We start from the raw sequence: 17,771 nt of genomic DNA, 5'->3' as shown, positions 1-17,771 counted from the left end.
CATGATATAATTATTGATATTTTGAGTTAAAACCTTATTTAGGTTTTTCTCTTTGTTTTACTGCTTATGCTTTTTCTCTCCCTTTTTTTTAATCAGATTGGTTATTTTTTATTATTCTAGGTTTCTCCATGCTGCTTTAGAAGTTATACATCTACTGTATTTCTAATTTGTACATTGTTACCCTAGAAATTACCACATTTAAATTGAATACCTTTATACCTCCTACCAAATAATAGAAGGACACTAGAATACTTTAGCTCAATTTATCCCCCCCCCCCCGGTTTATATATTATACCTATATATTTTATCCTTTTTTTTTTTTTCTTTATAATTCCATGGCATATTGTTACTGTTTTTACTCTAGTCCAGGGCTCCCCAGCCCTCGGGCCGCAGACAGGCACAGGCCCACTTCCTGTTAGGCACAGGGCTGGCAAAGCTCACCTGAGCTCCGCCTCCTGTCGCCCGCACCTCCCTCCACCCACAGCAGGTGGGCGAATGCCAACAAGGTTGGGGGCCACTGCTCTAGTCAGTGTCTGTTTAACCTGGCTGACGTCTTTACCATTCTTTGTTGCATCTCACACCTTCTGATGGGATCACCTTCCTTGTCCTAAAGTGCTTTCTTTAGAACAGAGGTGCTCAAAGTGTGGTGCATGGGCTTTGGAAGGTACACTTCTTTTAATAATTTGTGTGATGAAGTGGAAAGTAATGCAATAGGAAGTACTCATAAAACACTTTCACTTCATACTAACATATGAGAGTTGTTTTGAAGACAAGCACTTGTGTGATTAAGTTGCAAACTGAACCAGCTGCTTGTCTCACATACCATTTTTACTTGAAGGAGCAACTGACAAAACAATGGTTATTTAGACTTGGATATTTGGCCAACATTTTCTCGAAAATGAACACAGTAAACCTTTTATTTCAAAGAAAATACCGAGAGTTTTTGTTATAAAGTATACAATTTAAGCTTTTAAGTAAAAATTAGAATTTTAGAAAACAGCATTACATGTTTGACAGCACCTCAATACATTAAGAAAATCTTGATGAGATGGATGGTAACACCAACAACTGTGATTTTTTAAATACAATAAAATGTGCGAATGTTTGAAAGTTCTGCATACTTCAATCAACCAACATTCAAAATGACTGATACGTGATATTAAAAAATCATGCAGTGGTAAGAAAAAAAATTATTCAAAGTGCTAGACATATCAATGCATTTTAATGTAACAATATGAAAAGCTTATTGATATGGTTTCAGATTGTACATTGCAGCTACCTTTTAAGAAACTACCACTTGTTGCCCTGGGTGATGTGGCTCAGTCAGAGCTTCCTCCCATAACCGAAAGATCACCAGTCCGATTCCTGATCAGGGCACATGCCCAGCTTGCGCGTTAGAGCCCTGGGCGGGTACGTGTGGGAGGCAAGTGATCAGTGTTTCTCTCCCTTCCCCTCCATGAGAATAAAATAGACCTTAGGGGGGAAAAAATGAAAGAAACTGCCACTTGTTGCATTTTGGTGCAGTATCAAAGAGGAATTTATACAATTATCTAAAAAGGCCATTAAAATGCTCCTCCCTCCTCCAGCAACATAGGCTTACATTAAAGAGATTTGTAAAAATACAAAACAGTGGTCAGTCTTCTCCCAAAATAGTTTTGTCTTGAAAAACATACTTTTCATTAAAAAATAATGCTATCTGTTAACATGTAATGGGTTTATTAGTGCTAATTTTAAGTGAATTATTAGATAACTTTTTAATTTCTGTTTCAATTTTTAATATGGTAAATATTCACAGATAAAATGCACATAAATGTTCTTTGGGTTTCCCAGTAATTTTTAAGAATGTAAAAGTATAAAAAGATACTGAGAGTTGCTACTTTAGCATATCTTTTAGTAAGAGTCCAGTGGTGGCAAATCATCAGGTTTTGCTTGCCTGAAAATATCTTTATTTCATTCTTATTCTTGAAAGATGTTTTCAGAGACAAAATTTATTTTTCTTCTGCACACTGAAGATGTTATTCCACTGTTTTATACATTTATCATTGCTGTTGAGAAGTCAACTGTAATCTATTTCTTCTTTTTTAAAGTAATTGTTCTTCCCCTCCTCCCTCTGGCTACTTTAGAGTACTTTTCTCTTTGTGATGTTTTATAGTTTCATTCTGATGTGTCTGGGGTATAGAAACTTTTTGTTTATCTTGCCTGGGATTTGTTAGGCATCTTAATGTAGATTGGCATCTTGTATCACTTCTGTAGAAGTCTTGGATATTTTTGTTAATATCTTGCCTTTGCCCCTTTCTCTCTAGAATTATGATTAAGCGTGCACTAATTAAACTTTTTTTAAAAGAGGTTATTCATTTGTTTTTAGAGAGAGGGAAGGGAAGGAGAAAGAGGGAGAGAAACATCTGTGTGTGGTTGCCTCTTACATGCTCCCCACCGGGACCCAACCCAGGCATGTGCCCCGACTGGGAACCCAACCAGTGACCCTTTGGTTTGCAGGCCGGCACTCAGTCCATTGAGCCACATTAGCCAGGGCCTAATTAGACTTTTAGTTGTATTCTCTTTGCCTCTCAAGGCTAAGTTCTAGATAATTTCCTCCGTCTTACTATTCAGTTTCTAATTCTCCCATCTGTTGAGTTTTACATTTCATATACTACATTTCTCATTTCTATGAGGTCTTTTTTTTTCACATCTACTAAGTGTCTCTTTATAACCTCCTATTATGGGCTGATAATTTCAATCATTGCCTTTTTTAAACATTGTAAGTAGAGTGGTTTTGTAGTTGATAGTTTAGTATCTATGGTCTTTATGTGTCCCTTTATTTTGTCTGTTATTTTTCCTATGTCTCCCTGAGGCTGCCTTGCCTTCTTGTATGTTTGAATATCTTTGATTTTATGCTGCTTTTTTTCTTAAATAAGTATCTGTATTAATAGTATGAGGTCCAGGTTTTAAGTTACTACTTCTTGGGATTTGTGCTGGATACTTGGGCACATTACTAGTCCAAACGACTTCAGATAGTGTCCTAGCCCGCCAGAGCTGAGGATTTATGAGGTTTTGATTCATCATTACCTCATTGGTGTAGCCCATTGGGAGTCCTTAACACAGGGAGGAGTGCTATTAGCCTTTACACTTTGACAGGCCCTGAGCTTTGAAACCTGTCCTCTCTATCAAAACCGGAGATTAGATTAACCTCCTGTGCAAATGCCCTCAGGCAAAAAAAAAATTCCAAGTTCTACTTACTTCTCTGAGTTCTTGCTTTTTCTTTACTTTTGTTTTCAGCACCCATGTTTTAAACTACTATGGTTTAAACTATTATTTAAACTGCCTCCACAAATGGTGTTTCTTAAACTTTTAGCCTAGCTATAAAAATAGAGAGTGCTTACTTTATGGATATATATGCCATAGAAATAACTTTGAACTCCTATCTTATATTTATATGTAAGGCAAAACTCATTCAGTAAACATCACGAGTCAGTGTAGTATAATTGTTAAGAATACAGGTTCTGAAATCAGACTGCCTGGGTTTAAGTATTGGCTCTGCCACACAGTAGTGTGGACCTAATCTCTCCGTGCCTGGAGTTCTTCGGCCACAAAAGGAAGGTAATGACAGTGCTTATACCTCATTTGTTTGTTATGAGGATCAAGTGAGAAAAGACGAGTAAACATTGAGCACAGTGTCTGGTATGCAGTTGGTTTTCAAGTGTTTAGAACAGTTGGGTACTTAGGACGTGTTCAATGAATATTCACCATTTGTTACGTGTCTACTGCACAAACAGGTCTTTGGGTATATTCAAGTTAGGAAGATGATCACATACTTGCATGAAATAACTGGAGAGCAATTAGACAGCATTAGATATCTGCTTACATAATGATGGCATTTTTTTTTAAATAATTAATGTTTTCTAAACTTCTGATCCAAATAGCAAAAAATCATGGTTTTTAGTGGTGGTGGTGGTTTGAGAAACTGTAACTGTGCAGACTGGTGATGATGATGCCAGGGATTGTCACGAGCAATAGCCGTGAGTGTAGTGCTAGTGCTAGCATTTTACATTTGTGCATAGTTTTTGACATGTTTCTTTATATTCAGATTCTCACTAGAAGAACCCTCAGAGGCAGCTCTATTTATTTCCACTTTATAGATCAGAAAAGCAAGGCCTAGATAATTAAGTGTGAGTCTGTAGAAAGAGGTAAGTTGGGGCAGCTGTTTTAGAGAGCGGCTTGGCATGCCTAGTAAAGGTGAAAATGTGCATACAATGTGACTCAGTAACTTTATTTCTGAAATATAGCCTTGGGAAATTCTTGAACATATTTACAATTAACACGTAACATTACAAGGCACTATGTCCTGCACTCAATTGGACAATGGGCAAAAACCCCTTGACTTATCCATACCATGGAATACAATTTAACAAGTACAATAAATAATATAGATCATGTGTATCAACATGGATAAATCCAGAGACCTAACACTAAGTGGGTAGTTTTAGTAGTACACAAATAAATTCTGGAGATCTGATGCACAGCATAATGATTATATTCAACATTACTATATTATAAACTTCAAAGTTGCTAAGACTTGATCTTAATTGTTCTGAACACAGAAAGAAATAACAATCTTGTGACATGATAAAGGTGTTAACTAACGCCACTGTAGTCGTCGTATTACAATATACAGATGTATCGAACCACCATAGTGTACACCTCACACTTATAAAAAGTTACATGTCAATTACATCTCAAAAGAAAAACTAAGTGAAAAGTTAGTTACAAGGAATATAGTGTGATATTGTTTATGTAGTTAAAACACATAAAGCAATAGTACTGTATATTATATATGGCTTATGGGTACCCACAAAGGCAGAAAAAGTACAAAGAACAAAAATTCTAAGAACAGACCTGCCAGCCTGAGGAGAGGGGCTACTCCTGGGGGAGGTTAAGGAGGGAGGCCTGGAGCGAATACGGCAGAGCGCTAATGTCTGTTCTCTCTCTTACGCAAGCTGGCTGTTGCATTCTCTTCTCTGTGCTTGAAGTGATATATAATTGTTTTCAGCTAAAGAAACGTGTTTAAAAAAAAAAGGGCAGAAGAAAGAGGTGTAATCAAAGGACCGTGGTTCAAAGCCTGCCACACATTTACCCACTTCCCTTCTTTCTTTAACCCTGTTTTCTCATCTATAAAATAGAATTACTATAACTTCTTTGAAGTTGGTGTTAAGACTAGATGAAATGATTGCGATAGATATATCTATAGATCTCTATATATCTATATCTAGAATCAATCTATATCTATATCTAGAATCTATCTATAGATCTCTAGATATAGATATAGATATATAAAGTACCTAGTATAATATCTAACTTCTTGTAACAATAAATCGTGTCTTTAAATGACTTACCCAGGGTCACATAGCTGGCCTGTGGCAGATCTAGAATTTGAACTCAGATATCCTGACCCCTTTCACTGCATGAGTTCTATGAATAAAGTATTGTTAATGAAGAGGCAGATCGTCACTGCACGGCTCTCATTATTAGTGGTAACATCACTAGGAAAGGAGCTGGAGCTGCTGTTTCCCTGCAACCACACGTCACTCCTGCTACTTATTTCTCGCTAACCGTAACTGAATAAGTTGAGAGGTGAATGGGTGATGGGCCTTGTACTCAGGCCTGTAACTATCTCTGAGCTCTTCCAAAAAGTATTTTCCTACTAGAAGAAAGTTACCTTGTGATACTGTGTTAAAAATTTAGTTTGATTCAACTGTCCCGTTTGACTTTTCCTTTTCTCTCTTTTGTTGACAGTGTCATCAGCAAAGTGGTTCCAGCCCCCGAGGCTAAGCCAGCTCCTTCTCTAAACAGACCCAAGACCCCCCCGCCAGTGCCAGCCCCAGCCACTGTACCTGTGCATGTCACCCCCGCTCCAGTGCCTTTGCCACTCCTCGCGCAGTCCGCCGCATCCCCTGCTTTGATGCCATCTCCGTCCCCCGCCATCTCTGGAGCCGGAAGTTCAAAAGCCCCTGTGCGGAGTGTGGTGACGGAGACGGTCAGCACCTATGTGGTATGCCACGTGCATTTTGAGGTGTTTTTTTTTAAAGCGACTTAAGAGCTTACTCTTTTATCATGAAAATGTTTTCAATTAAAATGCAGTGTCATTTGTATCATTGAATTTCAGAAGCAATTCTTTATGACTGGAAAGGTATTTTCATGCTTTTGGCTGGAAAGTATTGTATTTCAGTGTTCGCATAGGCTCCATAAATAATGTCAAAACATTGTTTTTCTTTATATTGTTTTAGAACATGATTATATACATATATACAACAATATCAATGTATAAATATAGAGAGGAATAGTGATATTTAAATCTCACATTGAATATCTTGATCAAGCAATAGAATTATTCACTTAAGAGTATAATTTACATAATATACACAGATCTTATGAGCCAGCTGCTGTTCTTAAGTAACAGTGCCAATTGTAATATTTCATTGGCTAAGGTCCAGAATATACCAGAGATGCAGAGTAAATGGAAATGAACTTTCAGACCACAGAGTTCCCTATCCAAGCACATCTCAGATGGCAAAACTCACCTGTTTGAGTGAGTTCAGCAACTTTCATTGCTTTGACCACCAAATACTATAGAGACTGTGACCTGTCAGCCTAGTGATGGCTCGGATCTTTCTGAGTAGATGGAAAAGTGGTGGGGTAGGATTCATGATAGTTGTTATAAATTGTGCAAATATTACCTCTTTTTAAGGCATTTTGGAAGGAAATAACAGATAGTTAAACATTGGAAGCATTATAATGATACAAAAGATAAGAAAATCTTGAAAGTATTGAGAGAGGATATAAACACATGAAAAATTAACAGCAGTATTAAATTGGCAATACAAGGCAGAAACAGAAGATACGATATAAAAATCTGTGATTATTAAACTGGTCCACTCGAGGACCTATTGCTATAGGTATTTATTTGAGGCCACATCACCCTAAGATGGGTTGATCAGGAAAGATTATGTGTTTAACCTTCTCAACCTTCATTTCCTCTCCTATAATTAAGGGGTTTGTCTTAGACTAGATGATCACTATAGTATGTTCTAGCCCTAAAACTTCTGATTCTCCAGTGGATTTTTACGCCAAGTCTTTGGAGATGGACCAGATTTACATAGTCAATGCAGATGAAAAGCCTTCTATCTCCCAAGAGATATTTTGTAAACTGAGGACATGATGTGTGATTTGGAGGAAAGATAATAGGCTATAGAGCAAAAAGGCTGATTTTTGTCGCTGCTAAATAGCATGACTTTGGAACTGTCACTTAACATTTCCTTAGCTCCAGTTTCTCCTTTCGTAACCTATCCAAGGGTTGTTTTAAAATGATTACACAAGGTAGATGTTCGAGAGAACTTAGTAACTGTCAAGTTTTCAGTGTTAGTTACTAGTGATGCTGTGGCAAATGTCTCATAGCAGCAGAGTCACAGCCTTCCAGTTTTAAGAAAGGTCACCCGGTATTGGGCCTGACCATGCATGGCAGCTTCAGGGCATAGGAGTCTGGGCCGGCACATGATAACAGGCAGTTCTCTCCCCTGAAATCAGAGAGGGCTGAGTCAGAAGTGTATGTAACTACACACAGATATGTTTAGGAAGCTTTCATATGAACATGATTGTCTTTGTAGAGACTTTTTCAAACATGGCAGGCCTTAAAATAGCACATCAATGGAACGAAATATCTGTGCCCCAGTCCTCCCATTACACACAGAGAACCCTTTCTTTTCTGCCTATCTAGTCACTGTTGTATTTGGAAGTGAAGGAAGAGACCATACCTTGCAAAATAAAGTGAATGAAATTATGTGCTGTGTTATTGTGAAAATGTTTGAAAATTAGCTTTCAATTGTTGCCAGTTTTGAATGCCCATCACACAGTTGTTTCTTCCAAATTGATCTAGTTAATGTGGAATTTGAGAAAGCTGAACAATTAGGGATGCTTCTTATTTAGAACTGCTAAGTTACATAAACTCCAGCACACACCAACTTTGTAGCAACATAAGTTAAAATGTGTAGTTCTTTGGCCTCACAAGTTCCTTATTTCATTTGCCCTTTAGTGATTGTACTTTACTGAAAATGTCATAAAGGGAATGGAAAGTTACTTAGTAACAACTCTTTTATATCCTTGATCTTATCAGCTAGTTCAGGAGAAGGGTTTGGCTAATAAGTAATAAGGTGATGCGTGCACATTTGGCTGTATATTTTAATCCCATGCCTATGAATGCGACTGAGGGACTGACACATGGTTGAGCTCTACAGTGTTCAAAAGCATCAGTTGTTACTGCCATAAAGACCCTAATTATTAAGAACTTCTGTGTTTACAGTTTGTTTGTTTTCTTTAGGTAATGGTGGCCATAGGTCACATTTTTCACAGAAATTATTATGAAATGCTATGTTTATATGACTTACACAAAAGAATTTAAAATGTTCATTAGAAATGTCTTACCACTGAGTACTTAGTAGCTATTCTTTTTTTCATGTGACCTCAGTATAGTGAAGACCATGATCATGGTTTTAATAAATTGTTAACCACCGTAATTTTTTGTTTGTTTAATTTGTTGGTTTATTAGGTTCACAGTGTAACGTAATCACTCTTATTTTGCCCTCTTTTTGTTTTTTTCCCCCGTCCCATCTCTGTTATTGCCCCCTGCCTGCCGCCATCTAAAACCCTCAGATCCGAGATGAGTGGGGGAATCAAATCTGGATCTGTCCTGGGTGCAACAAGCCTGACGACGGGAGTCCCATGATTGGCTGCGATGACTGTGACGACTGGTACCACTGGTGAGTGCTCCATAATTGCTCCTGGAAATGCCCGTTGCTGCCTGGGAGGAGACACCCTGCAGAGCAGATTAGTGACTTTGGTCCTTCTTGGATTGTCTGTCATTCCACTGTTAGCCTAAGAACCGTGTACAGGGCAAAGGCAGTGAGAATGTAATTAAAACTAATTTTAAAAATCAAAAGTCTTTGGACTATTGTTATTCAGCCTAAACTCTGAATATTTTGCCTAACTCCTATATCCTTCTAATGGAAAAGAAAGGAGATATAGGGGTCCCCCTTTCCTTTCTTTCTAGTAAGAGCTGCCAAGCTTGACAGTGACATTGAGGTCACCACTTCGTGAACATGTCATAAACTGCAGAAATAAAGAGACAGGAGACAGCTTAGCTGTTTTTTTATATCTCTTCAGCTGCTTCCCACTACTGAAGAAATGCTACCAAAATTTATGCAAATAATCTCATTTTATCTTTAAAATATCAGATAAAAAAGATAGAAATCCATTCAGTCACATGATATGTGATAGCTATAAGATAAAAACAAAGCCATTGCTCAGAAGAATTACACTAGTCCTGGCTGAAAGGATAAATGAGCTAATTAATTTCTCCACTAGGCCTATAAAAGGGGCATTATGTAATATAATCATCCACTTGCCTAACAATAGTGCTACATAAATGAGAGCTATTTGGCTTGGATTTCTGGTGACTATACCATAGACTTAAATTTTTCTTTAATTATTTAAAAGCATCTAAAAACAAGGAAAGAAAAAGAGTGTGTGCGAAGATATATATCTATATTTATAGATCTTGTTTATCTGAAATCTTTTTTCTTAACATGTAGGCCCTGTGTAGGAATAATGGCTGCACCACCAGAAGAGATGCAGTGGTTCTGTCCTAAGTGTGCCAACAAGAAGAAGGATAAGAAGCACAAAAAGAGAAAGCATCGGGCACATTGACGTCTCCTGCAGCGCGGACTCATGGTGTGGCCTCGGGGCTCCTTTCCTGCTGACTCGGAGGGGAGTCATGCAATTTTGCCGTCCCATCTACCACTAAGTTCCTATGGATGAGGAATCTTGGAAGACTGAGGACAAGAGAACTGTACCGTCCACTCTGGACGCTTCCCTTCTGGAACAGGCTGGCCTGTGCTACACGGTGATGTGATCACACGCTCAAGTACAGGTGTGGCGTGAGGGCTGCCCGGCCTCCATTTTTCTATTACCAGTGACAAGTATTAATAAAAAGACCATAATCTTCCCTTCTGATTTTCTTTATTTTCTCCAGGGCCTTTTCACGAAAGTGTTAGATGAGAAGATGACGTGTAAACCACCTTGACTGTAATTTAAGGATGATATCATTAGGATGTATACAGTTTTCAGCCTCTTTCCCTCAATAGTTAGATAATCATAATAACAGAAATGAAAACTCTGGTTGGAGTATTGGTAAATATTTTTATGATGAAAATATAAGAAGCTTCCCCTCCCCTCCCCGTTTTTAGTATTAACATGTAAAATGTTCAGGCTTTTGTGAAATATCTTATATTTTTTAAGAAAAAGGATTCTATCATGTCCTGTTTGCTTTCATGCAAGTTATTTTTGTTAACTCTCACATTTTCTGTTTGTGTTGCATTCTCACTTTGCCCTTCTTAAAACTGCTGGCGTTCTTCTCACTGCTTATACATCATCAACCTGTATAAAAATTCTTCAGACTAGAAGATCTCCCCTCATGTAAATAATAAATATTTATGAAGTAGTTATTTTTAAAATTTTTATCGTGTTTAATTCTGGCTTTCTCTGAAATCCACTGTGATTTCAGCCATGTCTGTAATTACTGCTGTACATAGCAAAGAAGGCTAGAAAGCAGAGCCACGGTTGAAGGTTGCTCTCTGCCTTGCGCTGCACCCGCGCAGTGCCCAGAACGGTGGGGAAAGGGCCCTAGCAGTTAGAAGGCAACGCGGCAATTTAAATCTAGAGTTTATGATTTGAAATTGATTTGTTATCTATTTTGTTTCTGTAAATTTCTTTGACTTTTATTAAAGGACATGTAGATTCCCCAAAAGTAAAAAAAACAAAAACATATACTGTAGCATTTTGTGTTTATACTGTTTTATTTCTGCAAACCTGTTCATTAATTTTGTGGTTTAAGGCTGAAATGAAGACTATTATGAATTTTTAAAGAAAACTCATCAAATTTCAGGGTATCACAAAACTTTATTATATTGCTATACTGCCCACTATTTATTATATGTTATAGATGACTGAGAGATAAACCAAATATTTTATTTTTAATGTGAAACATCAAATTTAATTTTATTAGCATATTTTAGCAACTTTGGAATAAATATGGACTTTTACTTGATTTTGAAATAATCCCAATTTGGGCCAGTGTAATGGATATCTTAAATGATAGAATGCAGGCTTTGAGCCTAATACAAATATATTAATAGAAATTGTGATTTTTTAATGCCAAGTAAATTGATATTAGTGTGTGAATTAGTTATATTTTAAGACCTATTATGTGGTTAGAGAAATGAGGTTTTCTGCCTTGAATGTTAAATTGCAAATCAGTGGAAATGGAATAGCCCTTTTAAGAGTACAATATTTCGTTGCCCTGCTTGTTCTAGAAGCCAAATTTTTCTATCCCTACAAAGAAAGCATCTATGTTAAGATATGTGTTTTTTGTTTCCTTAATTTGAGATCATTCTAAATACTTTATACAATATTTTCACATGCACAAATATACCCATTAGTGCTTTTTGGAGAGCGAAGTGGGGTGGGGAAGTGCAAAATAAAGATTATTGGCTATTTCATAGTTTGCTTTTCCATTTTCTTTATTTAGGATTTATTTCCTTGAGACATGGTCAGTGTATCTAAAGTTGCCACGTTTAAGTGAGCCGGTCATGCTACTGAAATAAGAATGGAGGTGCCTATATTTAACTTTTCTCCCAATCCTACGGAGAGGCTTCAGCCCTTACTACATTGAAGGAATTTCAATCAGTTTGTCCCCTGCTATTTCATGGTTGCTTTCCTAAATCCAGTTCATGATTTTATAAATGGCCTTTGCAATAATAAAACCAAAGAATCATTTTCAGGGGGCTGGATAGCTCAAGGGATTAGTAATGGAATACAGAGCCTTTCACCTCTAGGTCAGTGAGTTGAATCCAGTCCAGGTCACTAGAGACCCACAGCTGTTACCATCTTCGGACTGTTCAGTGGCCTGTGTGAAAGGGACTGGTGGTCTCAGTCTCTACTGGATGGCTGTCCGTGCACCAACTGAAGGAAGTTCAAGAAACTGCAAAAAGAAACGTGGATTCAAAAATAAAACACCTGTGTTACAAAGCAAAGTGAGAAGTTTCGGCAGAGCCACTCCCCACAAAGTAATACTGAGGAAAAAAGGAGTTGCTTACCAATGCCACAGACACAACAGAAAATGGACAGGATTCACTTTCCTTAATGAAGTCAAACAAAACTGGGAAAGAAAAGGCCAGTATTGGATGAGGGGCGAGAGAAATGTGGGCAAAGATGACTGCCTCAGGAGAAAAACTTCAGGGAACCCAAGCACTAAGAAGAAAGCAGGGTTTGACTTTTGAAGAAGAAGGAAATCACAGAGCAACAGGAATTGGAGGAACTACTGTGACTGAGAAAATTTGATGCAAAGGAATGGAAAATATTTCCCTTTCGGAGCATTAGAAGTTGTCCAGTTGTCAGTAAACTCACGGACTGTTTTCACTTACACCAGCACTATCGCCTGACCTCAGCACCGATACTTTATAAAGAGACTTAGGAAAAAAACTGGCCTGGCTAGTGATTTTATTGGAGGAGGTGGCATTTAAGAAACAGATGCCCTCCCTCCCAGGAAACAGAAACTCTTCTGGTGAGATAATCTCCCTTCAGAGCCCTGTGTAGCTGGCAAACGTAATTTCTATGACTGACATGGTGTTTCTCTTCTGAAGGTGTCTGCAGTTAAGTACAGTGAGGATCTTTATCCTCCAGGCAATTTGTGGTTCCAAATGTCCTGCGGAAAAATCAGAGGGTATCGGAGCATTCTGGCTTTGTCCGGCCTTTTTCAGAGATAAAATATAGTGCATTACTCTCCCAGATTGCCTAAACCGCCTTTGTTCTTCTTTCAATAGGACGATTAAACAAAGACCTACTAACCAAATTAAAGTATAAAATGGACACTGCGATATGGAAACCTTGCCAGTGCGAATGTTAATCAGTTCGCTGAAGGCATGCTGGCTAACTTTTCAATACAACTAGTTTTATGGCCAATCTCTTTAGATCATAGCAGTCTTTTTTAGAAGTTTAAGTCTAAAAGTAGATAAGTTACCTTGACTGAGGAATGAAATAGATAATGTTCTGAATAATGGCTCTTTCCACAATAGTACCAATCATTCTGTTAGGAAATGATTTCTTCGATAATCTTGCATTAGTTGTAGCCTAGAAAGTATAGAGTAATGATTAATCCATGGGTGCTGGCCAGTAGATGACACTGGAAATTAGATATTTAGATGGAAAACTGAATGATTTATTCTTAATATCATTTAAACATAACATGTAGTTTTTATGAGGTTTATTAAAACTGCTAGTTACCTTTTTATCCTGGACAACTCAGTTTTTAGTTTGTAAAATGGTTTTAAACACTGTGGTTTGTCCATCCCACATTTGCTGGACTTCATGGAAAATGGCAAGATGTACTAGACCCACATGCAGTTTTTCTAGTAGTCTGGCTTCTGAGGACCCTAGTCACTTCTTTTTCTCGGTGGTTTTGCTGTTGTTTTTGCAGTATATGGTGTATTAAAATGTGCTTCACTAAACCTTAGGCATCTTTCATACCTGTTCTTTTCCCATCTGTTCCCCTTAGCCTGCAAGTGGTTTTAATGTTGATAGAGCTTTACATTTTGAAATGTATATTACAACAAAATATTTAAAAGCATAGCAGGTGGTTACATTAACTACCCTAGTAACTAGCAGAATTGACATATTGGAAAAATACATAAACATATACACACACATACATTCAACAAGATTTAAATGTGTTGGGTTTTCAGGATGGAAGCATATTTTAGGTACTTTGCTTGAAGCAATAATCTCATACTATGTCCTTGTAACCTAATCAGTATTTTGTTAACCTTTTGAAGTTTTACGCAGTTTTACTGGTGGAGTCTTATTTTTGACTTAATGAAACATTTAGAATGGACTATCTTAAGCAAAACAACACAAACCTAAAGAATGTCAGTGTTACAGTCCTTAATGAGTTAACTATTGCCAAGTTGAATGGTTTAAAGAAAATGTACTGCTTCTAGTTAACTCATTTAAACTATAGACATGCTTACCAGAGAGAGAGTTCAAATTATCCAAAATTATTATTAGATTATATTATAATTATTTCTTCTTATGTATTGTTGGGAATGTTGGTTAAACTTTTTTCTTTTTTTGCTAGCTTTTAGAAACTGAATTCTCTGTAAGAGGATTCCTAATTAACCAATTCTCATCTTTCTTTTGATCTATTTTTGACATGGCTATTTACAACATTCACAGAAATAAATGACAGGCTCAGAATATCACACATTGAGCCATGTCCATGTACTTCTCAAAAAAAAATCCTCAGTAGTCATCACTCGGCAAGGCACGTCATCCTCTGTGGGCGTACAAAGATGAAATGAGACATGTCCCTGGTGGTGCAGAGCACTGCAACACATACCTCAAAAATGGATCCAGGTGAGACGTTTATGGAAAGATGGTCACTTCTGACCAATTTTTAATGTTAGGTCAATGAGACTAAGGAACATCCTACCAGAAAATGTTGTAAACCAATATTGAATGTAGACATAAGAATATAGCATGAGTACTTGTATATAAAGTCCAAAAAGAGGAAAATAGGCCATATGTTAAGAGAGACATTCCAGGGTGAGAAAGCAAGGAAAGATTCTAGTAAAAGTAAAGATGGCAGCTTCCTCTATGGAGAGAGGGGGGAAGTTTGGATGGGAAGACATGGGCAAGCTGGGGCTGCTTCTGGAATACAGGTAATGTCTTCTCCACCTGGAAGGTGGTTATACAGACACCACTTTATATGTTAAAACTGTATATGTAAGAGTTGGCTATTTTTGTGCTTGTTATCTTCTACAATTCAAAAAACTGTAATTGGAAAAAAAAAAAAACGAAGTTGACCAAACTATAACCTTCCCAGGAAGAATTATTGTATTTGAATAAAAACAAAAGATTGGTCCCCTCTAAAGAGAGAAAACTAATCTACGGAAATAAATATTTCTGATGAAGTGTATGTAAATCAAATTTTTGTAAATCCTGCCCAGACCTGATGGAGCATTAGGCACCATCATGGGCGTTGACATCCACCACAACAAAGAACTAGAGGTTCAGTGAAAATAGCCCAAGAGCCATGACGCTACCCAAGGCTGTTGGCCAGGCTCTACAGGTTACCGGCCAGACAAACCAGGTCCACCTTCAACCAAGTGGTGATGAAGAGGTCGTTCCTGAGTCACACTAACCGGCCTCCTTTGTCCCATTTCCCAGTAATTCCAAAGATGAAGCTTCCTGGCGGTAGGGCAAAACCGCGGTGGTTGTAGGGACTATAACCGATGAAGTGTGTGTCCAGGAGGTGCCCAACCTGAAGGTATGTGCACTTCGTGTGAGCAGCCATGCCCGGAGCAGCATCTTCAAGGCCGGGAGCAAGATCCTCATATTCAACCAGCTGGCCCTGGACTCCTCCAAGGGCTGCGGCACTGTCTTGCTTTCTGGTCCTCGCAAAGGCCGAGAGGTATACAGGCATTTCGGCAAGGTCCCCCCGTCAAAGCCACACAGAACCCTACCTACACTCCAAGGGCTGGAAGTTCCAGCGCTCGAGAGGCCCGTGGGCCAGACGTGGCTACAAAACCACCCCAAATCCTACCTTGTTATCAAGAAGATTTTGGAGGCTGAAAAAATTATTTTTAAATCCTATCATGCCAAATGTCAAAGGAGAGTTTGCTTAAACGAACAATAGGTGCCCTGGCTGATGTGGCTCAGGGATTGAGCACTGGCCTGCAAACCAAGAGGTCTTTGGTTCAATTCAAAGTCAGGGCACATGCCTGGGTTGTGGGCCAGGTCCCCAGTGAGGGTGTGAAAGGTAACCAACCACACATCTCTCCCTCTCTTTCTCCCTTTTTTGCACTCTGTCTAAAAATAAATAAATAAATAAAATCTTTTTAAAAAAAAAAAAAGAACAGTAAGGTGAATTTTCACCAACAAAGTAAGATAAGATGGGAAAATACCAACAAATACCTGCATAATTTTAAAACTATATGAGAAAAAACAAAAAAACCAAAACAACACTTTAAGGACTAGTGAGGCCAGCTGTAACCAGAGCTCCCCAGCAAGGTTACCACCTTCTAGAGACTCAACGGCTATCCTCTCAAATATCATTCTCCACCCAAAGACCCAAATGGAATTAGGCTTTCAGGTGGGGTTGATTAGCTTTTTAGTTTTGTTCTGCTTTGGGAAAAGTGTAGTGCAGAGCTGTAAAAATTTGAATTTGGAAAACTTTAGGTGGGCATACCACCTGTCCACTTACCTATCTGATCTGCTTACCTATCTCATTCATAGGGACGATGCCCCTTCAAGTACATTTCTAGTAAGTATGCTTCAAATCAAATATAGTTTGAAATTCAGTAAAAAAAAATTTTCACTTACCATATTTTTACCAAATTTAAGAAATTATGTTGAATTGGCAAGACCAATGCCCCGGTTAGGGGGCTTACAGGGTTTTTGATGAGCTTCATGCATTAAATTGGTACTTTCTGCTTCACATGTCTTCTTTTCAAATTGCATTCAGATCTCTATCTGGATTTTAAGGAATCTAGGTAACATCACAATAGCCAAGAGTGCACTTCTTTTCTTTCTTTTTTTTTTTTTTATTTTATGTTTTGTCAGAACCCGAATTTGAATCCTGGCTCTCTTGCCCAACTTCTAAATGAATTTGAATAAATCATTTAATTTCTCTAAATCTCAATTTCCTTCTCTGTAAAAGGAGAATGAGAACATCTGCGTGGGTAGTTGTGAAAATTGAATGAAATCATATGTAAAGTATTTAACACATGGTAAGAGCTCAAAGAATGGTAGCTACAGTATCTATTGTAGCTTCTCTTTTCTTAGGTTAATCCATTAATATATGTTAACTTGCTCTTTCAATAACTTTTCAGTGCTCTATGAATTCTGGATTTCCTATGATCCTCAGATTCTGGGTCTCAACACCCCATCGAAAGAGTAATCTTGCTATTACAATCAGGGCTTGAAAAGCTGGACAATACATTAGCTAGGCAATTTTATGATCACATAATTTAATACTGGACACAGAAGATCACCAGGAGAGAGGCTTCCTCCCAGTGCTTTTCTCCAGAGTGGATACTCAGCTCAGGTTTATACATCTCTCTATGGTAAACAGAGGTGGAGAGTAGAGGGAGAACTATGCCACTGTCCAGGCCTAAGTGCATCCATTAGCCAGACTGTATAATCAGTGTTCATATGTAGCAACTCAAAATGCAATCGACTTGGCTAGTATGGGCATTTTCTAATTACTACACTAAACAGTCTCAGAGAACTAAACAGAATAGTAAATCACAGAGGATAAGCCATAGTCCAGTTTCACCTACATTCATCAGGTCGATGGTTGTACATCCATTCTTGAACACCTACAAGTTCTAATGCAGTCAGTGTATCAGGTAAAGTAAAGAAACCCAACTTACACTTAAAATGAGAGATTTCTCCAAACGTTCTAAATTTGGACCAGCTGTAGGGATGCACTAACTGTTAGAGCACCCCCTAGTGGAGGAGGTGCCTCTGCACCCATCCTCTGTGCCTTTAGGAATCTGTTCAATACACAAACGTTTGTGTTCTTTAGTGACTGCACTCAATCTCAGGTCTCAGGTCGCTCAACAGAATTTTCTGTGATGATGGAAAAGCTCTATATAAATTCTTCACCC

The 17,771-nt window shown here is 37.9% G+C and overlaps 1 protein-coding gene and 1 pseudogene across 1 annotated transcript in view; both read left to right on the top strand.

Moving 5' to 3' along the window:
- TAF3 (TATA-box binding protein associated factor 3) overlaps positions 1-11,557 on the top strand; it is a 168,546-nt gene extending 156,989 nt beyond the window's left edge. The window contains exons 5-7 of the mRNA XM_054593871.1: positions 5,791-6,046; positions 8,701-8,807; positions 9,639-11,557. Of these exons, the coding sequence (XP_054449846.1) occupies positions 5,791-6,046; positions 8,701-8,807; positions 9,639-9,753 (478 nt within the window). The 3' untranslated portion in view covers positions 9,754-11,557. The remainder of the gene's footprint in view (positions 1-5,790; positions 6,047-8,700; positions 8,808-9,638) is intronic.
- Positions 11,558-15,132: 3,575 nt separating this feature from the next.
- On the top strand, positions 15,133-15,785 carry LOC129084840 (60S ribosomal protein L18-like; annotated as a pseudogene).
- The last annotated feature ends 1,986 nt before the right edge of the window (positions 15,786-17,771 follow it).

Source organism: Pteronotus mesoamericanus, unplaced genomic scaffold, assembly GCF_021234165.1.
Source record: "Pteronotus mesoamericanus isolate MK-2021 breed Mesoamerican mustached bat unplaced genomic scaffold, CSHL_Meso_final contig_130, whole genome shotgun sequence".
Classification (NCBI taxonomy): Eukaryota; Metazoa; Chordata; class Mammalia; order Chiroptera; family Mormoopidae; genus Pteronotus; species Pteronotus mesoamericanus.
Note: the sequence above shows the minus strand (reverse complement) of the source record. Positions and strands in the feature narration are given on the sequence as shown.